At 50.4% G+C, this 27,038-nt stretch overlaps 3 protein-coding genes across 15 annotated transcripts in view; 1 reads left to right on the forward strand and 2 right to left on the reverse strand.

Annotated features, from left to right (window-relative positions):
* Positions 1-19,289, forward strand: part of SYTL3 (synaptotagmin like 3) — a 117,672-nt gene extending 98,383 nt beyond the window's left edge. For 10 of the 11 annotated variants that reach the window (XM_058435639.1, XM_058435638.1, XM_058435641.1 and 7 more), the window contains 7 exons: positions 897-1,075; positions 5,842-5,944; positions 11,369-11,539; positions 14,741-14,846; positions 16,166-16,268; positions 17,377-17,582; positions 18,576-19,243. In XM_058435639.1, the coding sequence (XP_058291622.1) occupies positions 897-1,075; positions 5,842-5,944; positions 11,369-11,539; positions 14,741-14,846; positions 16,166-16,268; positions 17,377-17,582; positions 18,576-18,682 (975 nt within the window). In that variant the 3' untranslated portion in view covers positions 18,683-19,243. Of the gene's footprint in view, positions 1-896; positions 1,076-5,841; positions 5,945-11,368; positions 11,540-14,740; positions 14,847-16,165; positions 16,269-17,376; positions 17,583-18,575 lie in introns of all 11 variants that reach the window. The other variant, XM_032161575.2, reaches the window with a different exon arrangement.
* The window catches only part of DYNLT1 (dynein light chain Tctex-type 1), a 241,327-nt gene that overhangs the window by 105,915 nt on the left and 108,374 nt on the right, over positions 1-27,038 (reverse strand). The window lies entirely within an intron of this gene.
* Positions 19,862-27,038, reverse strand: part of EZR (ezrin) — a 54,008-nt gene continuing 46,831 nt past the window's right edge. For both annotated transcript variants that reach the window (XM_032161600.2, XM_032161620.2), the window contains 6 exons: positions 25,349-25,512; positions 24,869-24,999; positions 23,896-24,056; positions 23,442-23,534; positions 21,387-21,638; positions 19,862-21,204 (listed from right to left, as the gene is read on the reverse strand). In XM_032161600.2, the coding sequence (XP_032017491.1) occupies positions 21,040-21,204; positions 21,387-21,638; positions 23,442-23,534; positions 23,896-24,056; positions 24,869-24,999; positions 25,349-25,512 (966 nt within the window). In that variant the 3' untranslated portion in view covers positions 19,862-21,039. The remainder of the gene's footprint in view (positions 21,205-21,386; positions 21,639-23,441; positions 23,535-23,895; positions 24,057-24,868; positions 25,000-25,348; positions 25,513-27,038) is intronic.

Consider the following 27,038-nt stretch of genomic DNA (forward strand, 5'->3'; position numbering starts at 1 on the left):
GCTGGGATTACAGGCGTGAGCCACCGCACCTGGCACTCCCAGGCTTGTTTCTTAGTTTCTTTCCACGATGTTTTATAGTGTGGAGGAGCTAGTTGGGAATTCGAAGTAGAAATCAGTTAGGCTTCTCTTCCTATAAAGGTAGCACAGAGATTGGTTGCATGCAAAGTATTTAAGCACATTTAATAGTGATAAGGTGGCTTATTGTATCTTTTAGGCCTAGGAATTTTGTGCTAATTAATAGCATTCATTAGCCTCTCCTTATCTACGTCGTATAAGCTTGGAGTACCCTAGATTGTGATGATAGTTTTATTTTTCATTTTAGGTAACCAGACAAATTTAAATATAATTTACTGTTACCATTGGGTACACACTTTACTTGCTTTATTCTATTTATTCCTCACCATAGCCCTATGAGATCAGTATGGTTTTTTCCAGTTAGACTTTGCCACAGTTAGTGAGTGGCAGCACCAGCATTCGAGTCCAGGTCTATCTGATTCCCAGTCACAGCCACTTAGCCCCAGACTGTGCTGCTTTCCGCATAGCTGTCCTGTCACAGATATTATCTTGGCCTCCTGGGAGTAATCTTGCAGAATTGCATAGGAGCTAGTCTGTTTCGCCCCAAGCAATTTGTGTTAAAGAATGAGATTGTGTAACCTTTATTGCTAGGCAAAAACTATATCTAGGCAAGAGAGGGCCTTCTGAGGATTCTCTGTCTCCTTGGGATAGAACATGTGGCAACTTATTTTGGCAAAGTACAAGCTGGTGCATTATTAACTTAATGTGAGTCAGGATACATGCTCTATGAGTTTTTATTTATGTGCTGTCTTGAAACCAGAACATCAAAAAAATGAATTAACTGTGAAGTAACTTATTATATCTGTTATTCTTGATTTCAGGGAAGTTTAATTAGCATTGATAGCACGTGTACAGAGATGGGCAATTTTGACAATGCTAATGTCACTGGAGAAATAGAATTTGCCATTCGTTACTGCTTCGAAACCCGTTCTTTAGAAATATGCATCAAGGCCTGTAAGAACCTTGCCTATGGAGAAGAGAAGAAGAAAAAGTGCAATCCGTAAGTTGTTTTTTAAGTTTAACATAAGACATATTGATCCCAAAATGTATATGAAAAAGTAAAAGTCTAAGAATAACCAAGACAATTATTAAAAATAAAAACAAAAATGAAAAGGTTCACTTCAAGAATTATTATAAAGCTGTAGCAATGCAAACAATGTGTTATTGATACAAGGATAGAACAAGTCAGGAGAGTAGAATCAAAAGTCCAGATACAAACCTTAGCGTATACGAAAACTTACATGATCAAGGAATGTCTTAGTCTGTTTTGGCTGCTATGACAGAATACCATAGACCAAGTGGCTTATAAACAAGACAAATACATCTCTTACAGTTCTGGAGGCTGGCAAGGCTCAAGCGATCTCCCTGCCTCAGCCTCCTGCGTAGCTGGGAGGCACATGCCTGTAGTCTCAGCTATGTAGGAGACTAAATTTGTAACTTTTTTTTTCCAGCTAGATTTTTTAACTTATTTTTGTAGAGACGGTTTTGTTCTGTTGCCAAAGCTGGGCTCAAACTCCTGGGCTCAAGCCATCCTCACACCTCAGCCTCCCAAAGCTCTGGGATTACCGCCATGAGCCACTGCACCTGGCCTCCCATTTTTCTATTGGATGGTTTATTGTTTTATTTATTTACCAGAGGTTTTTTGTTAAACCTAATTTAAATAGGTTAAAAAATTATTTATAAGTTATATGTATTGCACATATTTTATCCTAGCTGTAACTTGTTTTCTAACTTGTTTATTATGACTTTTCTTGTAGAAAGTTTAATATCGAATGTATCAAGCTTTTCCTTTAAACTCTCTGCTTTTTGTGTCTGTAGAAGAATTCCTATGGCACCCAAGGGTTTAAATACGTTCTCTGGTTTCTTCTTATCCTTTTTTTTTTTTTTCAAACTTAGATCTGTTCACATGACAACTGGAATTGATTTTCTATATATAGTTTAAAGCAGGGGCCTCATTTTTGCCTTTCTTTTTTCTTACATGGAGAACTTCTGGCATACTGTTTTAATTACCAGCTAAAGAGTGATGATGGGAAAAGAAATCAATTGTTGATTTAATCAAACTCTCTTCTGCTCTGAAATTTTTAGTAGCTCTTTAGTACCAGACAAATTAAGTACACATTTCCATAGCACTTACGGTTCTTTCATAACAGAATCTCTCCTATTGTTCTAGTCTTAGCTTTTATTATTACTCTTCCTGTACCATCTACCTCAGGAAAACTGGAATAGTCTTTGTCCCAAAAGTACCTCCTGACTTTTAAATTTCAAAATTTGAGGGATGCAGTTAAAGCAGTGCTTATATTTAAAAGAAAAAAGACTTAAAATGAATTTCTAGCATGTTAAGATGGAGTCTTTAAACCTCCATCTTAACATGCTAGAAAAAGGCTGGGTGCTGTGGCTCACAACTATAATCCCAGCACTCTGGGAGGCCAAGGTGGGTGAATCACTTGAGGTCAGGAGTTCAAGACCAGCCTGGCCAACATGGTGAAACCCCATCTCTACTAAAAATACAAAAATTAGCCAGGTGTGGTGGCGGGCACCTGTAATCCCAGCTACTAGGGAGGCTGAGGCAGGAGAATCCCTTGAACCAGGGAGGTAGACGTTGCAGTGAGCTGAGGTCACACCATTGCACTCCAGCCTGGGCAACAAGAGCAAAACTCCGCCTCAAAAAAAAAAAAAAAAAAAAAAAATAGAGAATACTCAAATACCAGTATAGGAATGAAAGAAGAGACAGCATGACAGCACTTGCAGACATTCAAGTATAATAAGGGGGCCAGGCTGGGGGCTCATGGCTGCAATCCCAGCACTTTGGGAAGCTGAGGCGGGTGGATCACCTGAGGGTTAGGAGTTCAAGACAAGCCTGGCCAACATGGTGAAACCCGGTCTCTACTAAAAATACAGAGAAAATTAGCCAGGCATGGTGGCATGTGCCTGTAATCCCAGCTACACAGGAGGCTGAGGCAGGAGAATTGTTTGAACCCAGGAGGCAGAGGTTGCAGTGATCCGAGATCATGCCACTGCACTCCAGCCTGGGTGACAGGGTGAGACTCCCCCTCATTAAATAATAATAAAAATTAGCCTGGTGTGGTGGCACACGCCTGTAGTCCCAGCTACTCGGGAGGCTGAGGTGGGAGAATTACCTCAGCCCGGGAGGTGGAGGTTGCAGTGAGCTGAGATTGTGCCACTGTACTGCAGCCTGGGCAAAAAAAAAAAAAAAAAAAAAAAGGAAAAAGTATAATAAGGGGATATTATGTAAAACTTTGTGCTAATTTAACAACTTAGATTAAATGAACACCTTTTTTTCTTTTCTAGAAACGAGGTCTCACTATGTTGCCCAGGCTGGTCTCAAACTCCTGAGTTCAACTGGTCCTACTGCCTCAGCCTCCTGAGTAGCTGGGATCACAGGTGCACACCACCATGCCCAGCCAATTAAAAAAGATTTTTAGTAGTGATGAGGTCCCACTATGTTGCCCAAGCTGGTCTCAAACTCCTGGGCTCATGCAATCCTCCCGCCTTGGCCTCCCAAAATGCTGGGATTACAGGCGTGAGCCACCACACCTGGCTGAAATTGACACATTCTCAAGAGACACAAATTGCCAAAACTGACATGAAATGAAATAGAAAGTCTGAATAGCCCTATATCTGTTAAAGAGATTGAATTGGTAATTTGGCATCATCTAGAAGAGTTGAAGGGGCATGTACCCTATCATTCCTGGTTATATGCCAAGAGAAATGCTTGCATCATCTAGGAGAGTTGAAGGGGCATATACCCTATCACTCCTGGTTATATGCCAAGAGAAATGCTTACACATGTGCACCATGAGCAGAGCAAAAAACTAGGACATAAGACAAATGTTCATCAACAGGATAAATGACTTGTGTATTCATTCAATGGAATGATATGTAGGATTAGAGATGAATGAGCGGCAGTTACAGCAACATAGATGGATCCCAAACATAATATTGAGTGAAAAAAAGCAAATTACAGAAGAATGTATACAGAATGATCCCATTTATATAAAAGTTCGAAAATGGAAAACTAAGCAGTACATTGTTTAAGGAGACACATCAAAATGGTGAAACCTAAAGAAAACCAAGGGGGTAATAAATATAAAATCCAATATGGTTATTACCTGGTTATGGGCAGGATTATGATAGGGAAGTCACTGGTTATGTTCTGTTTCCTAAGCTGGGGGGCGGGTACATGGGTGTGCACTTTATTATAATGCTTCCAACCATATAGGTATATTTTATATATTCTGTTTTACATATATGAGATTGCATGAATGTGTAGTGCTCAATAACTTAAGAGTAAATGAACTGCGAAGAATTAGAGATGGAGTTTTGAGGGATTTTTTGTTTTGTTTTGTTTTTTTGAGACATAGTTTCGCTTTGCAGCCTTGGCTGGAATGCGATGACGTTATCATGGCTCACTTCAGCCTTGACCTCCTGGGCTCAGGTGATCCTCCAGCTTCAGGTGTCGAGTAGCTGGGACTACAGGTGCATACCACCATACCCAGTTGACTTTTACATTTTTCTTGGAGATGAGTTCTCCCTAGGTATTGCACAGGCTGGTCTCAAATCCCTGGCTTATGGAATCCTCCCTGAGCCATGGTGCCTGGCCAGTCTTTGGGTTTTTTGTTTTGTTTTGTTTTGTTTTGAGATGGAATTTCGCTTTATTGCCCAGGCTGGAGTGCAGTGGCGCAATCTTGGCTCGCTACAACCTCTATCTCCCAGGTACAAGTGATCCTGCCTCAGCCTCCTGAGTAGCTGGGATTACAGGTGCATGCCACCACGCCTGGCTAATTTTTGTATTTTTAGTAGAGACAAGATTTCACCATGTTGGCCAGGCTGGTCTCGAACTCCTGACCTCAGGTGATCCACCCACCTCAGCCTCCCAAAGTGCTGGGATTATAGATGTGAGCTTCCGCGCCCGGCCTCCTGGCCGATTTCAAGTATTTTTACAAAAAGCTTAACCTAGGGGGAAGAAGAGGCCCAAGACTGGGGCTAAAGAAGGGCACAAATAGAGGGAGGCTCACCGTGATTTTTTACTTTGGAAAGTGGGGCCTGTTTCTAGCCTGTGGAGAGGGGGCTTGGGCGGCTGCTGGCGGGGGGCTGGTCATTGCCATCACTGGGGCTGCCAGAGGAGCCATGAAGGGCAGCGTAGGGGCCTGTATGGAGGGGTCAGCCTAGAACAGGACAGGACATGTCTTCCTCTCCGCCTGGATTTCAGGGGCTGGGTGAGTGCAGATGGAGGCATCTGTCATGCTGCGCGCGACCTCTAGACTCAGCAGAATCCCGCTGCTCAGCGGTTGGGAGGAGCAGAGTCTTTGAGGCCCCTGCAAGGACACAGCACGGTGCGAGGCATGTGCTTTCCACTTCACTTTTTTTCTTTTGCAGGCGGTGGGTGGCAGAAGGGACGGGAATCCAGCTCATGGCCTTGACATCCAGGCAGGCGAGAGAATCTCCGGTTCCATGTCTTCGCCAAATGGAGTAGGGCCTGAGGAAGGCAGGACGAGCTTCACACCCCCAGGAATATTCCAGAGGGTTATGTGGCTAGCATTTGACTATAGACTACGTGAATCAGAAGCTGCCCACCCAGCACTAACATTGCTCACTGTTAGGCTATTAAGTCCTTTCTATCAACTCAAAAATTCCAGCAGGAAGCCTGGGAAAGAAAACGCTGGCCTGTGGGCTCTACTGCCCCCAAACTCTTTATCCACCCCTTTCCCTGAGTTCTCACTCTGTCCCGCTGCGTTTGGCCCCTAGGTATGTGAAGACCTACCTGCTGCCCGACAGATCCTCCCAGGGAAAGCGCAAGACTGGAGTCCAAAGGAACACGGTGGACCCGACCTTTCAGGAGACCTTGAAGGTACTTGCTGGACAGATATTCCTGTGTAGAGTCCCTCCCGAGCCCGGGTGGAGCACCTGGGGCAGAGTCCAGTGGATGGTGCTTTCAAACTCTTGACTCAGTTAGATATAACACAGACACCTATATGTTTCTTTGCGGCTCTGTCAATCAGTGTTAAGTTGGTAGAAAATAAATGTCAGCCTTTGTACAGGAAAAGTGCAGAGTCTGCCAGACTCAGGAATGGCTTTTGATTAATGATTTCTGAGAAGATGGTGAAAAAGAACCTGGCTGTCTCTTTGTCTCGGGCTAATACCCGGGCACAGGATAATTTTAAAAATTAGTTTGTCTTAGTGGATGTTTCTATCAAAGAGGTGCTCTCAGACAGAGTGCCCTGAAAATTAAACTCCTGAGTTACTGCCGTTGTAAAAGTGCCCCTTTATTGTATTTCTGACAAACTCAGGTTTCTTCTAATTTTATTTTTTAAAAATGACTCCTTTTATGAAAAATCTTACAAAGGAATTGTTTGGGTTTTCACTTTCTTTGATACTAAGAGATGTGATTGATGGTTGAGGGCAGAGATGGGACCACGCGCTCTGATGTCGGGTGGAAGGCTGCAGCTGAGGTCTGGTATCTGCAGAGAGCTGGCTGTGGTGGCCCCAATCTCAGTGCAGGATGAGGGGGGTAGCCCAGACCTGTGGAGGCTACCCCGCCGGGGCCAGGCAGCCAGAGGTCCCCTCGTCTCATGCCTGTGACAGGAGAGGGCTTTGTTTGCCTTTTTGGCAAGTAGGGTGTCTGTGAGCTGCCAGCCGGGGGCCATCTGGGCAGCTGGCACAGAGCCCTGAGTTCATTAAATAATAATAGCTCTTGTTTCCTGGGTCCCTACTGTGGCCAAGTGCTTTATATACAGCCTGGGGTAATTATTAGAAGCCTCATTTACCCACGGGGAAACTGAGACCTAGAGAGTCCTTAGAAATACAGCTTAAAGCCACAAAGGGGACTGGCGGTTCTCAAAATTTGTGTGCATAACATAGGATTTACATTTTTAAAACATTTCTTCTTTTCTTCTTTTTTTTTTTTTTTGAGATGGAGTTTCACTCTTGGTCACCCAGGCTGGAGTGCAGTGACATGATCTTGGCTCACTGCAACCTCCACCTCCCAGGTTCAAGCGATTCTCCTGCCTCAGCCTCCGGAGTAGCTGGAATTAAAGGTGCCCACCACCATGGCCGGCAATTTTTTTTGTGTTTTTAGTAGAGATGGGGTTTCACCATGTTGACCAGGCTGGTCTTGAACTCCTGACCTCAGGTAATCTGCCCACCCCGGCCTCCCAAAATCCTGGGATTACAGGCTTGAGCCACCACGCCAGGCCTAAATTTCTTATTTTCTAAGATGCAGCTGTACTTGGACCCTGGGGATTTTTTTTTTTTTAATGCAGATTCTGGGCTGGGTGCTGTGGTTCACAACTGTAATCCCAGCACCTTGGGAGGCCAAGGTGGGCGAATCACAAGATCAGGAGTTTGAGACCAGCCTGGCCAACATGGGGAAACCCCGTATCTACTAAAAATACAAAAAATTAGCGGGGTATAGTGGCAGGCACCTGTAATCCCAGCTACTTGGGAGGCTGAGGCAGGAGAATTGCTTGAACCCGGGAGGCAGAGGTTGTAGTGAGTCGAGATTACGCCACTGCACTCCAGCCCTGGCGACAGAGTGAGACTCTGTCTCAAAAAATAATTAATTAAAAAAACAAAAAAGAAAAAAGCAGATTCTGATTCAGCAGGCGTGGGCGGGTCCTTTCTCCCTGTGGTGGGACCAGGCACTGTGTAGCAGCAAGTCGCTGGAGAACGTCTTCGGACGGTTCTGTTCATGCACCTGCTAGAAGAATTGTGAAAAACTGTGTATCCCCTCACACATTTTAATTAGAGATCCAAAGTTACTCGTCGGAAGTTTAACTAAGGTATTTTGTGTTAGACAGCTTTATGAAATGAGATAAACATTTCATATTGACTATATTTTAGATAAATAAGGCCAGGTGTGGTGGCTCATGCCTGTAATCCCAGCACTTTGGGAGGCTGAGGTGGGCGGATCATGAGGTCAGGAGATTGAGACCATCCTGTCTAACACGGTGAAACCCCATCTCTACTAAAAATACAAAAAACTAGCCAGGTGTGGTGGCGGGCGCCTGTAGTCCCAGCTACTTGGGAGACTGAGGCAGGAGAATGACGTGAACCTGGGAGGCAGGGCTTGCAGTGAGCTGAGATAGCGCCACTACACTCCAGCCTGGGTGACAGAGCAAGACTCTGTCTCAAAGAAAAAAAAAAATTTTAGTTATATAATTGGAGTTAAAAGGTTACCTACCTTAAAATGTACACAGAATCTCAAAGATATCACTTAAAATTTTTATCCATGGGTCTTATCTAGTATATTGTGAATATTTTACAGTCCTGGGAAACTTTCCGTTTACAATTAAAATAATCGGCATCTTTAATCGATCCTAAATGCAAAATATCCCAACACCGGCCAGCCTCATCCTTAATAGAAATACACATAAGATGCGAAGGATGGGAAGCCGGGGAGGCCAATCCATCATTGAAAGTCTCGCTAGAAGCCAGTATTTCCAATCACAATCACCCCTTTGTGCGGCACCCAAGAGCTTTGTGCGACCTGGGGTGAGCCATCAGAGTACGATTCAGGTGGATGAGGCTGTGAAAACTGTCTCCAGCCAGTTTTGAGAGAAGTACACATCACATGTGAGGATCTAGAAACTGATCCTCAAATTTTTCTGAGCAGAGTACTTCTTAGGAAGTTTTTCTGGACCCAGGGAGACTTGTACCCCATTTGACATCACTGTCCTGGGGGCCTGGAGAGGATGAAGTGATCTCACTGGGTGACATTGGTCATTGCCCGGCCCTGCTCTCGAATGATCCTTACACCTCATTCCCAGCTGAGCCTGGAGCAAGCTTTGTGGGCCTAACAGGGCAATGGAAAATAGGTCTGGTTTGAAAAGGTAGATTCTATATATAGCAGAGAGTAGTCCTATTGACAGAAAGGGGCGAGCAATGGGTAAGGAACCAGGAGAAGTGGCCTGAGCGTCGCCCACACACAGCTGGAGATGAGAGAGCTGCCTGGGGGCCCGAGCCCTACCCTGCTAAGTGGCGTGGCGTTCCAGTAACCGCTTCATTTCTCGGCAGCAGATGCAGCTGGCCAGCTGCCTGGACTAACTGGTAAGGAGTGTAGCTGGAATATGGGGAATAATCACATCAATCCAGAGTTTACAGACAGAGATTGAATGTGGGGCAGAGACGGAAATGGACCCATGGGCTGGGTGTGGAGGCTCACACTTATAATCCCAGACCTTTGGGAGGCTGAGACGGGTGGATGGCTTGAGCCCAGGAGTTCAAGACCAGCATGGGCAATGTAGAGAGACCCCGTCTCTACAAGAAATTAAAAGATTAGCCGGGCATGGTGACGCCTACCTGTAGTCCCAACTACTTGGGAAGCTGAGGTGGGAGGATCGCTTGAGCCTGGGAGGTGCAGGCTGCAGTGAGCTGAGATTGCACTGCTGCACTCCAGTCTAGGTGACAGAGTGAGATCCTGTCCCCCCCAAAAAGATATGGACCCATAGACTTGAGGGAAAACTGGCTAAAAGTTACCCAAAGGCAGGAGAAAAGGGAATGTGACCCAAGAAATTCCCATCTCCATGGCCACAAGCCACCCCAGCGGGGAGGAAAAGGAGGAATGAACTGAGGAAGCTAACCTGGCCAGCCAAGCCATGTGTGCCTGGCCTGCAGACGTCAGAAGTGTGGACAGAGCCTACGGGCAGCCCCCAACAGGGCAGGGGACGACCCTGCTGCACCTCCCGTCTGTTTGCAGAGGCTGAAGGAGGGAAATTACCGCGTCTCAGTTCCTTTTTATTCCATCTCGCCCTTGATTGGGAAGATGGGTAAAGGTGAGCATGAGGAGGTGAACCCCAAAGCAAACAGACTGCACAGCTGCTGCAAATGGGTGCAAGTGTCCGGCCTCACAGCAACAGCCGTGTCACGAGGAGTCACCATTCAAACCCCAAACAAGTGCCAGAGTGAGGGCAGCATGGGCCACGGAGGTCAGCAGCGAGACTCGGGCCTGGACACAGTCAGTGCACGTGAATCTGGCCTGCAGTGTCGGCTACCAGACCGAGGGAGGGAGGGTCACTGAATTTCCAAGCTTTTTTTTCACCTGCAAAATGGTTTGAATTATACTGACCTCGTAGGGTGCGTGTGAAAGCTAAAAAGATCAATGCATCTAAAAAGCCTGGTATGAAATAAGCGTTCAGTAACTTGTAGGTTTTGTTCATTATTGAGAAAATCCAACTAATAAGCTTAAAATGAGGCCCTCAGAGGCTGAGGTGGAGTCAGCCACACCTTGGGAAGGGCTGGGTGCCACTCGGGCCTTCGGCCTCCAGTCTGTATGGGGCAGAACCCATGCTTGGCTGGGGAAGGGGTTCTCTCGTCATTCTTGGGTGTGTTGGGAGCCCCCGTGTGGACAGTAAGAACATCGTGTTGGCCTCTGCCAAGCCAGCACAGGCCCTGCATGCCTGAACACAGGCACTGTCCCTCCAGGGCAAACACGTGGTGTTGGGGGGAATGGAGGAGGGGGAGTTCATGCTTTGCTTTAAAAATAAATAAATAAATACAGGCTGGTGCAGTGGCTCACGCCTGTAATCCCAGCAATTTGGGAGGCCGAGGCAGGTGGATTATTTGAGGTCAGGAGTTCGAGACCAACCTGGCCCACATGGCGAAACCCTGTCTCTACTAAAGAGACAAAAAAATGAACTGGGTGTGGTGGTGGGCGCCTGTAGTCCCAGCTACTCAGGAGGCTAAGGCAGGGGAATCGCTTGAAACCGGGAGGCAGAGGTTGCAGTGAGCCGAGATCGTGCCACTGCACTCCAGCCTGGTGACAGAGCGAGATCCTGTCTCCAAAAAAAAAAAAAAAAATTTTTTTTTTTTTTTTTTAGTATTTTTGGGCCTGTTATCAGTGTTTTTGGCCAAGCCTGGCTGGGCGCAGTGTTTAGATGCAAGTTCAAATCTTGTGTGAGCATAGACTTTGCTAGTAGGCGTGGGCTGCGCAAGGACTTTCATCCTTGTCTTGTTCTAAGAATTGGGGGTGGGAGGGGCTCAGTGGCTATCAGGGCTACCCTTGCTTGTCCCAGGCAGAGCACTGGGCACCTGGGGAGTAGGGGGAGGGGTTCTTGAGCAGAGAGAGGACCCCCTGCCCCACCCTGGCTGTAAGCACCTTGACCCACCCTAACCACATCAGGTCCCTGGCTGCATCGGCATCTTGGACTCAGCCTGTGGGAGGGAGGCCTGCGCCAGGCCCCAGGAAGTGGAGCCCTGGGAGGTGGGGTCCAGAGATGGGGATCCTAGGAGTGCGGGCCCCGGGAGCCCAGCTGACATCTCTGCTCTGCCTCTGCAGTATCAGGTGGCCCCTGCCCAGCTGGTGACCCGGCAGCTGCAGGTCTCGGTGTGGCATCTGGGCACGCTGGCCCGGAGAGTGTTTCTCGGAGAAGTGATCATTCCTCTGGCCACGTGGGACTTTGAAGACAGCACAACACAGTCCTTCCGCTGGCATCCGCTCCGGGCCAAGGTGATGTGTGGTTTTGGACTGAGTGCCCTCCATCCCCACTGTGATAAATGAATCACCTTTCAGAGACATCCCAGAAGAGAAAACGTACCTGGCAAGACTTGGACCCAAGACAGTGTGTGTTCGCCGGCCTGGCGCTTTGACTTTCAAATAGTTACTTTCTCGTGGGTGGGGTGGGCGGAGGGTTCGTTTTAACTGTTACCCAAACAGCCCCCGCCTCAGCATCGTACACAGACCAGACTGGATCAGGTCCTGTGGCTTCCCCTGGCGGAAGCCTCCCCTTGCTGGTGGCTGACCTGCTGGAAGCTGGCCATGCCTTTCCCTGGGGGCACCGCCCGCAGCTATGCGGTCCCCCTGGGGGCTACAGTGTGTTGTTTCTAACCTTTCAACCCCAGCCACTCTCAATAATAGGTGACAATAACTAACAATAATAGGTGACAAATGGCTGGACCGAATGCTATGAGGAAGGCAGAGGCTGCCCTGGCTGGGATGTGGGGCTCCAGCTCCTGATTCGGAATTGCACAGCGGGAGATAGATAGCAGATGGGCTGGGGGTGGGTCAGAGGAGCTGATGGACTCCATTTAGGATCCGTGTCCCCCAGGCTATGCAGGTAGGAGAAGAGGCCTGAGAGAGAGGTTAGCATTTCTTGGAGATGCTGCTTTGTACTTTGCTGTGTCCAGATCCCGGACTGGGAGAGAGTTCATGTGAGACCACGAGGGATGAAAAACGTGGGCTTCTGCCATCTCTTTAAAAACCCCAGTGGGGAGGCCGGGCACGGTGGCTCTTGCCTGTAATCCCAGCACTTTGGGAGGCTGAGGCGGGCAGATCACGAGGTCAGGAGATTGAGACCATCCTGGCTAACACAGTGAAACCCTGTCTCTACTAAAAATACAAAAATTAGCTGGGTGTGGTGGTACATGCCTGTAGTCCCAGCTACTTGGGAGGCTGAGGCAGGAGAATCACTTGAACCTGGGAGGCAGAGGTTGCAGTGAGTCGAGTTCGCACCACTGCACTTCAGCCTGGCAACAGAGCGAGACTCTGTCTCAAAAAAAAAAAAAAAAAGAAAAAAACCAGCGGGATGGACTACTCCCCTCAGCCAAGGGCCCACAGCAGGCCCAGCCTTCTGCTCCGACCTGGACATAAGGCACAAGGACCATCTGGCTTCTTTTCCTCTCTGGAGCCAGTGCAGCTGGGATTGGCAGTGTCTGCCTGGAAGCTTCTCAGGTTTCAGCCGAGGCCTCCTGGTGAGCCACCTGCCCCCTCCCTGCTCCTCCAGGCAATGCCCCCTCTCCCACTGCCTGTGCCGACTCCCCCAAGCTAGAGTCCCGGCTTAGACCTCCCCTTCCCAGTGCCTACCTAGAATGCATCCCCTATCCAAAGTCAGCCCAAGATTACCCAAAGCCCATCTCCTCCAGGAAGCCATTCCTGATTACCCCTACCAGAAGTGGCATCCCTTCCAGGACCTGGAGCTCAGGACGCCTGCCGTCTCTGGGCCTGATCTTCTGCCTCGGTGTCCCTTTGCTCCTGCCCCAGCCACACTGCGGGTGGGCGAAGCATCTGGCTTCCATGCCTTCCTCTCACCCCCACTCTGTCATCTCTCAGAAGAGCATTGGCTCTTCCGGGACACCCTGAGTTTCCAGCCCGAACTCCCTTCTGTCAGAGGCTGAATCCCCTGTGCACCCTGCCTCTCCCACACCTCTGTCATCAGCTCGAAGACAAGGCCTGGAACAAGCACAGGGCCTGGCGTAGGACCCCGTGCCTGCTCTGGCAAGTGGGTGAGGAGCAGGTGGCACAGAGCTGAAAGGCATCCCTTCTAAAGCCAGCAGGGTGGGGAGTCCGCCCACAGGCCTGCCCCTGGGCTCCGTTCTGCCGCGGTTTCTGGCCACTGAGGCTGGAGGCAGCCATATCTCGTTTGGCACCTGAGGGCCAGGAAGACAGGGGCTGGCCCACGCGGACTCCCAGGAGTCCTGAGGCCTCTGAGGGTAACTGAGAGGGCTGCTTCTCAGTGCTGGCAGGAGCCATGGTGGACCGGATGTGTCGAGACCAAACTTGTCCAACCTGCAGCCCGGGACGGCTCTGTTTTTTGGTGGTTGTTGTTTGTTTTGAGACGGAGTTTTGCTCTGTCACCCAGGCTGGAGTGAAGTGGTGTGATCTCGGCTCACTGCAACCTCTGTCCCCCGGGTTCAAGTGATTCTCTGCCTCAGCCTCCCCAGTAGCTGGGATTATAGGCGCCTGTCACCACGCCCGGCTAATTGTTTTGTGTTTTTGGTAGACATGAGGTTTCACCATGTTGGCCAGGCTGGTCTCGAACTCCTGACCTCAGGTGATCCACCCACCTTGGCCTCCCAAAGTGCTGGGATCACAGGCGTGAGTCACCATGCCTGGCCCCAGGATGGCATTGAATGTGACCCAACACAAATTCATAAACTTTCTTAAAACATGAGTTTTTTTGTGATTTATTTTTAAGCTCATCAGCTGTTGTTAGTGTTAGTGTATTTTATGTGTGGCCCAAGACAATTCTTCTTCCAATGTGGCCCAGGGAAGCCAAAAGACTGGACACACCCCTGCTCTAGACTCTTCCCAATACTCTCCTCCCACCCCACTGGGAGAAATACGGTGTGGATTTCAGGATCATCTCTTCTCCTGGCCGTCTCTTCACTCACTTTCTGGTAAAACCACTTACGACAGAAGCGCCTCGGTGGGCAGGGAGGTGTCCTCAGACTCACCACACCCTGAGGGGCCACCCCCTGTGGCTCTGGACAGAGACTACGCCCCATGCTGTCCCCAGCGTCCGTGCCAGTCCTTGGCATGGAAGGGCAGCGTGAATCTCTACTGACCTGGGTGGGGTGGATGGGGTGGAGGCTTGAGTTCATTTCTGTTTTTCAAACGCAGGCTGTGTCTGGGTTTTCATAGAAATGTCTTAGGGAGTGTGCAGTGCCCTGGAGTCCCTTCACTTCCTCAGGCTCATCTGGCTCTGGTTCGCTGGGGTGGCCAAGCTGTTCCTCCCTATGCTGGGGGTAGGGAGGGTGGGAGTGAAACTATAGATGGAAGGAAGACCAGTCCTGCCATGGACACACCTGCTCCACCCAGGGCCTTGCAGGGGCCAGGGGGAAGCATCTGTGGACGGAGCTGAGAACGAGAGGAACCCAGAAGGTTCTCGGGACTTGGGGAATCCTGTCCCTAACCTCTGCCTTTTGTCCCCAGGCGGAGAAATACGACGCCAGCGTTCCTCAGAGTAATGCAGAGCTCACAGTCCGGGCTAAGCTGGTCCTCCCTTCAGGGCCCAGAAAACTCCAAGAGGCTCAAGAAGGTCAGTGGCCTCCAGCCCCCTGGACATTGTCTGTGTCGTTGTCTGCAGAGCCTGGTGCCGCAGGCAGACTGAGGTGGGGTGAAAGGTTTCTAGCATTTCCTTTCTATGGCCCCCGTGCCCAGCTCCAGCAGCTCTTTCTGAGCGATGCAGCGAGCCCAGGAGAGGTTCTCTGGAGCCCGTAGTGGGGGAAACGGGTGACCAGAAGCAGACGAGGCCTCTGATGCCCTCTCTACGCTCCTCTAAGGACACTGCCCCAGGCCTTCCTTCCAGGGGCAGATTGGATGGTCTCTGGGGAAACCGTGGCCCCTCCTGAAGAGCAGAGGCTCCATGACAATGTGGAGCCAAGAGCACATCTCGAGGCGCTGGTACCTGCAGGGCTCAGACGAGAGAAATCCCTGCCCCCAGGCCTGTGGGTAGCTGCTACCCAGCAAAAGAAGTAGGTCAGGGAGGTGGGTCCTCAGGGACCCTATGGAGATTTTACTCCTTCAATTAACGTGGGGCATGTGGAAAGCAGGTGGGTGGAGGAGGAGGAGGGTGGGGAAGGAGGACAGGGAGAATGCACATTTCTTTCTTTTTGTTGTTGTTTTTTTTTGAGATGGAGTTTTGCTCTGTCACGCAGGCTGGAGTGCAGTGGCCCGATCTTGGCTCACTGCAAGCTTCACCTCCCTGGTTCATGCCATTCTCCTGCCTCAGCCTCCCGAGTAGCTGGGACTACAGGCGCCTGCCACCATGCCCGGCTAATTTTTGTGTTTTTAGTAGAGACAGGGTTTCACCGTGTTAGCCAGGATGGTCTCGATCTCCTGACCTCATGATCTGCCCGCCTTGGCCTCCCAAAGTGCTGGGATTACAGGCGTGAGCCACCACGCCTGGCCCAGAATGCACATTTCTGTTGTGTATTTTGGTGACTCCCTATTTGGCTAGAAGAGGAAATTCTGCTACCCAAGTTCATGGGGTCACCAGCAGACCGGCAGCAAGTGCCCCATGGCCATCCCAACCTCCTAGACAGGGTCTCGGGGCTCTCACTTTCCCCCAAACTTCTGGCTACAACTAGACTCAAACTTCGGCATCTTCCCTCTCCTTGCATTCCTCTTTCCTCTTTGCTAGGATCTTAGTAATGCCTCCACCCTGTCCTCCACCTGACCACACAGCGGCACGGTGTGGGCAGCGCCAGCAGAGCCCACTGCACCACTCCCATCTGCTCTCGGGGTCTGAGGGCTGTGGCAGATTCTCTAGCTGAGCTCTCGGTTTTGGGGTGGTAGTACTGCATACTAACGTATCAGGAGACATGGTTTGACAGTGAATACTGCCTTTCCTTCCAGGGACAGATCAGCCGTCACTTCATGGTCAACTTTGTTTGGTAGTGCTAGGAGCCAAGAATTTACCTGTGCGGCCAGATGGCACCTTGAACTCATTTGTTAAGGGGTAGGTATTTGATGTAATCAAATATTTATTGATGATCTAGTATACATCACAACACGGCCCAGAACCTGCAGGGAACACCAAAAAGCCACTTAAAACATCTTATTTTAGTTTCCTATGAAAATCTAACATAACACATATTAAAGACCCTGATTTCCGAAAATTCACGGGATTTTACATGCTGGAGTACCCAAAACCCTAATCTTCTCAGTTCTTGTGATATCAGGAAGCCAGTTTGGAAATCAAGCATGAAAACGTAGTGTGTTCAGTAAATATTTCCTGAGCTTAACATCTCCTCTTGGACCAATGGTAAAACGCATGACTGTCCACATTTCATTCTCATTCAGTACAGGTGCATTGGCCCCTCTAAAAGTAAGGCAAATACCATTAATTATTACATTGAGTTGCAAACTCCCCGTCAGTGACAAGAGAAAAATAACGGTCAAGATAGAACTCAAGCTGGACGCAGTGGCTTGCGCCTGTAATCCCAGCACTTTGGGAGGCTGAGGCAGGTGGATCACCTGAGGTCAGGAGTTCAAAACTAGCCTGGCCAACATGATGAAACCCCATCTCTACTAAAAATACAAAAATTAGCTGGGTGTGGTGGCAGGCACCTATAATCCCAGATGCTCTGGAGGCTGAGACAGGAGTCTTCCTTGAACCTGGGGGGCGGAGGTTGCAGTGAGCTGAGATCACGCCACTTCCCTCCAGCCTGGGCGACAGGGGGAAAAAAAAAAGAACTGAGCTTGTGTTCTAATCTTGTTGCTTATCTGCATGGCCTTGGACAAGCTTTTCTGAGTTGATTTTCCTGAGAACAGGGTTAAAAGGAGATAACGTGTGCATCTGCAGTCATGGTGGGAGGCACCCCAAGGAGGAAAGATTAAGATGAGGGCCACAAGGCCTCAGCATGCAACTCGCCCTTCACACCTGATGCAGAATTCAGCCCTAAGGGAAATGAGTCCTGTGGTTCCCACCCTGCTTCACTGTGGAGGGTGTGGATGTTGTGGACTTGGCACTTTTCTTAGTGCTTCCGGTCTGCACGGACGCACAGGCCTCAGGAGAGGAGGCCATGTGGATGGCAGTGATTGCAGGGTTTGTATTCCCTCTTCAGCTGTCTCATTCTGCCAGACCAACAAAAACTGAGACTGAAGTCGCCAGTCCTGAAGAAGCAGGCTTGCCCCCAGTGGAAACACTCATTTGTCTTCAGTGGCGTAACCCCAGCTCAGCTGAGGAAGTCGAGCTTGGAGTTAACTGTCTGGGACCAGGCCCTCCTTGGAATGAACGACCGCTTGCTTGGAAGAGCCAGACTTGATTCAAGTAAGTCTGAGATATTGAGCCCAAACGTTTATACTTTGTGATTATCCTAATGGGTACCATGCAAAGAATGAAAATGCTTCCACTGGGGCAGTGACTTAACTGGTTTGGAAATTGCCTAGCCTGCCTTACTTGGAAATTCCTAAGTCTAGTTTTTACTCTACAGCTGAGCCATAATACAGCCAAGTATTTTGACAATTTAAATCAGATTTAGATCTGCTAAAGAAACAAAAATTATAGGCCTCCAAATGGGCTAGTTACAATATTTGCTTTTGTTTCTGGTATCAATCATAAAAGGATTATTTTCTTAAATGAAAATATCTTCTTAAACAAATGGCAATTCAGAAAGTACTTCATCAAAAGTGGTCAAAACAGCAACGCTGTCCAGAGCCGCTCGGCAGGGCGCCGCCGGCATGGTAGGTGGACCGCCCTCTGCTGTGAGGTTCTGTGCCTGGCACTGCTTCTAGCTGCCAGCAGTGTCCCTTTGACCTGATGACAACCAAAAACACCTGCACACATCTCCAAGGACCTCCAACTGGGAACCAGTGACTGAAGAGAAATAAGCTTCACTGCTCAGTTGCTTTTCAAAGATATTTTGTCCAAAGCATACTGTCTTCCTCTAAGAATCCCTTCCCATGGGCAAGCCCAGCCCCGAGACTGAGACGGCTCCACCCAGCTAGCCATGCTGGTGTACAACTATCCACTCCCTTGGTGAAGACCCAGCCCACCAAACCAGAGCCCTTGCCTCACTTTCAAACTACAGAACTCCGGGCTGTTAGAGCCTCGCAGAGCAGAGGATGCCTGGATGAATCCCAGTCTCAACACCAGCTTTGTTGGGGTGGGGGTGGGGTGGTGGTGGCGGCGTCTGTCATCAGTGGTTGGCCTTTTAATGTGGACTTGAGGTGAAAAACTTCTGGCTGGTCATTTTTAAAGAGCTGAGAGGGGATGAAGTGGTGCCCTCCCCGACCATGGCTAAATGGTCTTCCTCTCTTACAGAGGGAGACGCAGCTGTTGGGGATGCATGCTCACAATCGAAGCTCCAGTGGCAAAAAGTCCTTTCCAGCCCCAATCTATGGACAGATATGACCCTTGTCCTGCACTGACATGAATGCCTCAAGGTTCCAGGTTGCAGCAGGCGTCAGGCACTGTGCGTCTGCAGAGTGGGGCTACGAACCAGGTGCAGGGTCCCAGCTGGAGACCCTTTGGACCTTGAGCAGTCTCCATCTGCGGTCCTGTCCCGTGGCTTAAACGCCTATTGGTATCTGTGTGTAAGTTAAACACAATTATGAATGTTACCTAAGCCTCTGGTTATCTCCTCTTTGAGATGTAGAAAATGGCCAGATTTTAATAAACATCGTTACCCATGTCCTCCAGTGCTTATCAAATGAGGTAAAAGGCCGGCTGGTGGGCATGGTGACTCCCCTCTGTAATCCCAGGAACTTTGGGAGGCTGCAGTAGATGGCTTGAGCTCAGGAGTGTGAGATCAGCCCATGCAACATAGATACCCTGTCTACAAACCAACCAAAAAATTATCCAGGTGTAGTGGTGCACACCTGTAGTCCCAGTTACTCAGAAAATTATCCAGGTGTAGTGGTGCACACCTGTAGTCCCAGTTACTCAGGAGGCTGAGCTAGGAGGATTGAGCCCAGGAGGTTGAGGCTGCAGTAAGCCCCGACCATGCAACTGTGCTCCAGCCTGGACCAAAGGAAGACCCTGGCTCAAGGGGGAAAAAAAAAAGTCACAGCTTTGCTGTGAGAAGCATTTATTTCTTGAGATGGAGTCTCCTCGTCACCAGGCTGGAGTGCAGTGGCACGATCTTGGCTCGCTGCAAGCTCCGCCTCCTGGGTTCTAGCAATTCTCCTGCCCCAGCCTCCCAAGTAGCTGGGATTACAGGCATGGGCCACCACACCGGGCTAATTTTCGTATTTTTAGTAAAGACGGGGTTTCACCATGTTGGCCAGGATGGCCTTGATCTCCTGACCTCGTCATCCAACCACCTCAGCCTCCCAAAGTGCTGGGATTACAGGCGTTGAGCCACTGCGCCTGGCCATGGGGGGACTGATGAGTGTTGGAGCAGTCCTTCTCTCCTGTGGAAACCATCTCGAGGAGGTTAGGTGACCCATGGAGCACCAGGTCTTGGGTTGGTCAGCTCTAACTTACCAGTGTACCCCCAGGGACACCACGGCCCCTCACAAAACCTGGCCAGAGGACAGCATAGAGCACCAGGCCAGTCGGCGGTAGCCCTCCCACCCCACACACAAGCACACACCCATGCTGCTTCGTGCCTTTGCAAAGCTTTTATTTCATGTCTGCAGCATGGAATCCACCTGCACATGGCATCTTAGCTGCGAAGGAGAAAGTGCACAAGAAGGAATAAGTGGGCAGAACCAACGGCCTCCACAAGCTGCCTTCCAGCAGCCTGCCAAGGCCATGGCAGAGACTTCAAACACACACAAGCAAACAGAGTCTCTTCACGGCTGGAGTCTGAAAGGTCATAGTGGTGTGCGTGTATATGACAAAATTAAAAGTGTGCATAGTCCATTACATGCATAAAACACTAATAATAAAAATCCTGTTTACACGTGACTGCAGCAGGCAGGTCCGGCTTCACCACCGCCCTCCTGCCACATCACATCAAGTGCCATGGTTTAGAGGGTTTTTCATATGTAATTATTTTATTCTGTAAAAGGTAACAAAATATACAGAACAAAACTTTCCCTTTTTAAAACTAATGTTACAAATCTGTATTATCACTCGTATATAAATAGTATATAGCTGATCATTATTAAGGAGTATGAGTACAACAATGTGTTCTAACTAACTGTTAAGCAAAAAAAAAAAAAAAAAAAAATTTATCCAAGTGTCCTCCTCCACCACTCACGCTGGTGATCACTGTGCTCTCTCCCAGCTGTGTGGAGTGACAGGCAGAGAGAATCACTGTGTGTGTGTGTGTGTGCGCAAGAGAGTGCTTCAGACTCAATTTCCAAAATTTTCACCCCTCGAAGCATGTAAATATACAAAGATGGATCCTTCATAGAAATTAAAAACAAATCATTTTGAGCTTATTTCAAATACAGAACAAGTATGGCACAGATGGAAGTCAGGCCACGTTTAATGATGCTGACTCTTGTATCACACAGGCCAGCAGGAAGTTTCTTACTCAGACTTTACAGGCATTTTCCGTAATTCAATCAGTCCTGCTCCCAGCACAACACAGGAGGTGATTCGAGAATAATCGCGAGAATCAGGCCTGCTTGGCACTATCATACAACTGGGGAAAACAAACCAGGGCGCCTCCCTGGTTCCCAGCCCAGAATGTTTCTGTTGGGTAACTGCTTTTTAAAGGAACCGGGATCTGAGGGAGTTCCTAGACTTGGAGCACTAAAGACACAAGCATGGCGAGGCTGGCAGTGCCAGCGGCAGCACCCGCTGTGAGCACCCCTCTGCCCTGGCCTGGCCGTTACAGGGCCTCGAACTCGTCGATGCGCTGCTTGGTGTTGCCCTGCCGGATCTGCCGCAGCGTCTTGTACTTGTCCCGGCCTTGCCTCATGTTCTCGTTGTGGATGATGTCATTGTGGGTCCTCTTATTCTCATCTCGGGCCTGGGACAGCTCGCTGCTCAGCGTCTGTAACATTAAGCAGCAATGGTCAAGTCCCTTCCTCCCCATATGGCTCGGCCCGTCCCCTAGGAAAATGGGAAGGGCAAGAGGGGTGCTGGGTGGGGCTGGCTCACATCACTGCCCTCCCCAAGCCTGTCTGCTGCAAGAGCGAGGCAGGCTCCCTGGAGACAGAGCCCCTTGGGCCTCACCAGCAGCTGCCGCTGCACACGCTCGTTCTTCTCTGCCTCAGTGATGCGCTTCTCCTCATTGCGGTCATCCCGGATGCCCTCACTAGACAGCTCTGCGCTGTAGCCCGTGGGCTCCGCGCCCTCATCCTGCAAGCTCTCCTGGACATGGTAGCTCACCGGCTCGTACACGGGGGGCGGTGGGGGCGGGGGTGCTGTCATCACCAGGTGCAGCTCCTCCTTGGTCTTCACCAGGTCATCCTGGGCTTCTTTGGCCTTTGGAAAGCAAATTAACAGGAGAGGACTTCTCACCCCGAAGTCCTATCCTCCTGGCTATGAGAAGAGACTGTCACCTCCCTCTGTCCTGGCAGGCTAAGGCAGCACTGAACTGTGCTGGGCTGTGGCTTCGAAGAGGAGCCCCTCAGGGTGCGTGTGGGGTTTACAACCCTCTGTGTCCAAGACAGGAAGAGGAACTGTGATGCCGGAACCTGGGCAGTTTTAAAACTACCATTTCTTTCTTTATAACTCGACATTATATAATTTTTAGAAAAAAAAAAATCCTGTTAGCATGAGTAATGGGCTCTGTTCCTAGCCTCCCTTCATGCCACCATCATTATCAAGGGCTCTCCTGCTCACCACTTGCAGTCCTTCCAACAGCATCACACACACCCAGTCCCGCCCGCCTCCCTCCCAGCCCTAGAGTCGAGCTTAGTGTGGACCTGCTTTGTAGCCAGCTCTCCTCACTTAACTCTTAACAGGTACTTTCTCCAAAAACCTAAGAACCAAAGTCGTCTGCTTGCAACTTGGGATGGTGATATGGCTGTGTCCCCACCCAAACCTCATCTCCGACTGTAATCCCCACATGCTGGGGGTGGGGGGATTACCTGGTGGGAAGTGACTGGATTATGGGGTGGTTTCCCCTATGCTGTTCTCGTGCTAGTGGGTGGGTTCTGAGCAAGAGCTGATGGTTTCAGTGTTTGGCATTAACCCCCTTTGCTTTTCTCTCTTCTGCCCTCATGTAAGAGGTGCCTGCTTCCCCTTCTGCCACGATTGTAGATTTCCTGAGGCCTCCCCCAACCGTGTGGGACTGTGAGTCAATTAAACCTCTTTAACTACCAAGTCTTCTCAGGTTGTTCTTTACAGCCGTGTGAGAACAGCCTAATACAGATCAGCAGCAGGAATGGGGGCTGGAACAGAGGCAAGGAGGCACTAGGCAGAAGCGGCCCTGGACAGCCGGGAGACACGTCCCCAGAAGGCACCACCACAGATGGAGAAGCCACAGTGGGGGAAGGACGGGCCAGAGGGTCTGTGAAGGAGAGGAGTTTCTTAAAGCCTGGTGTGCAGTCTCCAATGGCAATCATCCCCAGACCTTCTCAGGGGCTGTGCCTTCCTGGAGGGCACAGGGGATCCCAGATAGAGAGACATGCTCTGCGTGTGCCTCACACTAAGAGCTACAGCTGATTAAACCTCTGTGCTAGGTCCTGGGCATGGGACCTGGCATCTGCAGAGCAACCTTATGAGTTGGGTATTGCCCCCATTCTACAATGAGGAAAATGAGGCTTGGAGAGGTGATGCTACTAGCCCCCAGTCAAATAGCTGATGAGCAGCAGAGTCCGGCTCTCACTCCAGCCTGGAGACGTACAAGGAGCTGGATCTTTCCATGGTGCCCGCTGTATATACTAGCTGCAGGAGGTCGTGTTTCAGGCACTGCGACCCTATTGCAAGGGGGCACATATATAATTAGATTTAAAACCAGTTCCTGACCGGGGGCTGTCAGATCGGCACCGAACAGTTCGGGGTGGAGGGAGCAAAGTGGGTGAAAGTCAGAAGTCCTCCTTCTATGAATCCAGCAGCTGCACTGACTCGTGTACAAAGTCAAACCCATCTCTTTGGGGATGTCTACTTCAATAGTACAGCTGGTATTGGCAGAGGATCATGAGACATCCCAGAAGCTTCCAGTGGGATGTGGCAGCTGAGCCAGACCTCTGCCCCCACCCACCCACCTGCAGAAGGGCCCTACTGCAGGCAATGGGCAACAGGTGCCGTGGCCGTGCGGAGGTTTCCCCCATGCAGACTCACCCTGTGCTGCCACTCTTCAACCTCATCCTCCTTGCGCCTCCGCGCCTCTTCCAGGAGGGCAATCTTGGCAGTGTATTCCGCAAGCTCCGCAGCCTGGGAAGGGAATGCCAAGCTAAAGTCAGTTCTGATATCCTTTCAACAGAGTCCAGTAGTGAATGAGTGTTCATGTGTGTTGGCAAGCAGCTTCCAATGTGACACCTGAGTCCCCACCACCCCCACTCCATGGCCAACAGGGTCCACTGTCCACCCCTGGCATCTCTTCCTGGATGCCCACACCCTTCAATGGGTGACCCTGGCAACAGCCCGGCCCCTTCCCCACCAGCTGCCTTCAGCCCCCAGCAGATCAGTTTACAGCTTCCAGTCATGACAATTATTTCAAGGCAGGTGTCACATTTTCCATCCTCAGAAGCAGCCTCTGTATAATTCAGCATCTTGAAACTCAGGCCATTCCTACCAGCTGCTCCTGGCTCTTTATCTGATCCACCGCCTGTCTCTCCAGCTCCTCTTTAGCCCGCAGTGCAGCCATACGGTCAGCCTCTAGGCGCTCGGCCTCCTCCTGTGCCCGCTTCCTCTCCTCTTCCAGCTGCAGGGCCCTCTGAATCTGCTCCGAGAGCTCTGCGAAGACACAAAGCCAGAGCCATTCAAGCCCTCAGCCCAAGGACCTAGGGAGCCCTCGCCTTCCATTCCCACCCCCAAAGCCACAGAGCCCTAGACCAAGTCACAGGTTGAGGGGATGTCTCCCAGTGACCCTGGAGGAAAGCACTTCACAGAGCTCATTGCTGTTGTATCCATGACAACTTCCTCAAGATGGCTAGAAACCCGTCCAACGCCAGCCAGGTGCCCTCTCTCTGGCACGCCTGACTCAACCCTCTTGGCGCTACTCTCCCCAGGTCAGCCGCCCGCTGTGCTGGTGGTCCACGCTCCACTCAGAACGCCCTTCCCATGTGTGCTAAGGGCTGCCAGTGAATACAGCATCTGTGGCGCCTTGTGTGATCGGCCCAGCTGCTGGTGTTGTTGACTGGAGCTGTGCTGGGAAGTCTGGCTCTGAACAAGCCTTTGGGTTTTAGTCTAGAGGTCGAGGGCAGTGCAGCATGGCCCTGTCACTCATGGGCTGTGGGACTATGGGCAAATCACTGTACCGCACCAAACCTTACTGTCCTCATCGGGGAAACTGGGTGATTGAGCACTTACTGCAAAGGACTAGGGAAATTTTAAAACACAAAGTCTTAGAACAATTAGCACCAAAGTTAAATAAGTACAGAACTGTTTTCCAAACCAAATAACCATTTTATCATTTCGGTTGTGAGTCTGCGCTGTGGGACACGTTCTTGGTTTCCTTCCCGGTGAGTGGGTGGGGGGAGTGTGGCCCCTGCCCCTCTGTGGAAATGCATGACCCAGTGTAGAGTGGCAGCCCCAGGGCGCCTGACCTCTCTCTGCCTTCTTTGTCTTCTCCTCATAGTCCTGCAGCCGCAGCATCAGCTCCTCCTTCTCACGCATCATCTGCTCTTTCTCTCTCTCCACAGTTTCTCTCCTTTTCTTCTCTGTTTCCAGCTGTTGCCTGGTGCAGGGAAAAAGAGGCACAGGGAGATTTAGACTCTGGCAGGAGAAAGTGAGGGGTCAACACACTTCACGGGCACTTGAAGCTCCAGGATGGACTTGGTGTCCTGAGGGCCACCCTGGCCTGTTGCCAGCCTGAGCTGCCTGACAGAGCAGCCGCTCCAGGGCTGACACCAGGCTCAGCACCACAGCAACTGCCCAGAGACAAAGGCCTCAAGATCCCAGCGTGGTGACTGGGTTCCATTCCACCAGGCCCTCCCCATCAGCTCCACAGTCACCTGACAGGCACTGGCTGCCAGTGGCTGAGTTGGGAGAACACAGGACCCCCGGTTCTGGCCTCTTGCGCTCACCGCTCCAGCTGCTTCTGATGCTTCTCCTCCCGGGCCTGGGCCTTCATCTGCTGCACCTCGATGGTGTCAGGCTTCCTGCGGCGCATATACAGCTCATGGTTGCCCATGCAGAGCTGCAAGATCCGCTTGTTGATTCTCAGGCGTGGGGCATAAAACACAAAGTCCTACAAAACAGAACAGGGCCACCTGGACTCAAGCTCCTTCGTTTGGTTTTCTTCTCCCAAACCATACTTCACAAAGGTCCGGAATTTTTCTAAAAGAACAAATGTAGCAGAGCAGGGATGGCAGCATCTCGGCACGGGGAATGTGCATTCTCCAGGACAGATGGAAGAAGGGCACGTGCCGCGTGTGTGTGCGGTTATGTGTGGGTATGTAGCACTGGAAAAGTGCATTCTCTGGGACGGGTGGAGGAAGGGCAGGTGCCGCGTGTGTGTGCAGTTATGTGTGGGTATGTACATGCTGCATGCACACTGAAATGCCACTACACGTTAACTGCAAAGCTTTTCCAAGGCGAGAACTCTCAGCCCTGGGAAACCTTTCAAGTCTCAGACCTGCCTGCTCTTCCAGGTAGCCACCTTTCATGATGTTCTCTCCAGCCTCACTGCTCCCCATCCCCGATGCCTGCCTGGACTGCCTCTGCTTCTATTTGGGCTTCCTGTCTCCTCTGCCACAGCCTCCCCTCCCAACACTGTTACTGCTACACCGACTGGGTCACCACCCCAACCCATCACTGCCAGCCTGAGAGCTCCAGGACGAGCTCCAGGGCCTGGGCCCAACCCACACGGAGACCTTCTAGCTCTGGGCCCAGCCTCTGCTGTGCACTCGGTTCTCTCCCCTCAAAGCTGTCCAGCCCTGCTCCTGCCACACCAGCTACAGGTACTCGCCGCAGTGGCACTGTCGCTTCACTCCAGTGACTCCTTTCAGCATCTCATTCCTATGAGGCCATCAGCTCCCGAGAGCAGGGGCCACATTCACTCATCTCTATGTTCCCAGGGTATTTGAGGTGCGCACTACCTGCCAGGCACCGCCAGCTCGTGCAGCACAGACAGCCACGTGTGAGCTCCACAGCCTTGAGCACATCCCTTCACCAGGCTCAGCACCTTCAACCATAAGGCGGGGATGCCAGTATCTCAAGGGACTTCAGATATGGGACTCAATCGTCCCAGCAGTCCCATTAGATGCTGGCGTCCCCGCCTTATCGGTGGCATTCAGGAGGTACTCGGTGCAGTAAGAGCTGGCTGACGCACACAGCGGTCACTCCAATTGCTAGTGCCTTGCAAGACTGCAACCAGAGGAGCCTCCTCGAAAACAAGGCAGAATCACAGCATTCAGGAAACTCGTGACCGTGACTGGAAACATTTGGGACACAGCTGACAATCTTGGTCCCAACTCCTTGCTACTGCTGTGATTAGCTTACAAGACAGAAGAATATGGTTTAGAAACTCCCATGAAAAGTTATTTTTCAGTGACTCTGTCAGCTTCCTCTTAACCTCAGGGCCCCCAGCATCCAGCTTCTGACCATTTGGAACAGAGGGACGGGGTGGCTAAAACAAAAAAACAGTGCGATACATCCCACAGCAACTTCTGAGACCTAACGAGGAACCAGCTGAGCGGGCTCATCAACACATTCGAGACGAATCTATTTAGCTTCAGTCTTTTCATCTGTTCCAGAAATCCTGGGGTGAGAGGT

This window comes from Hylobates moloch, unplaced genomic scaffold (assembly GCF_009828535.3).
Source record: "Hylobates moloch isolate HMO894 unplaced genomic scaffold, HMol_V3 SCAFFOLD_2, whole genome shotgun sequence".
Classification (NCBI taxonomy): domain Eukaryota; kingdom Metazoa; phylum Chordata; class Mammalia; order Primates; family Hylobatidae; genus Hylobates; species Hylobates moloch.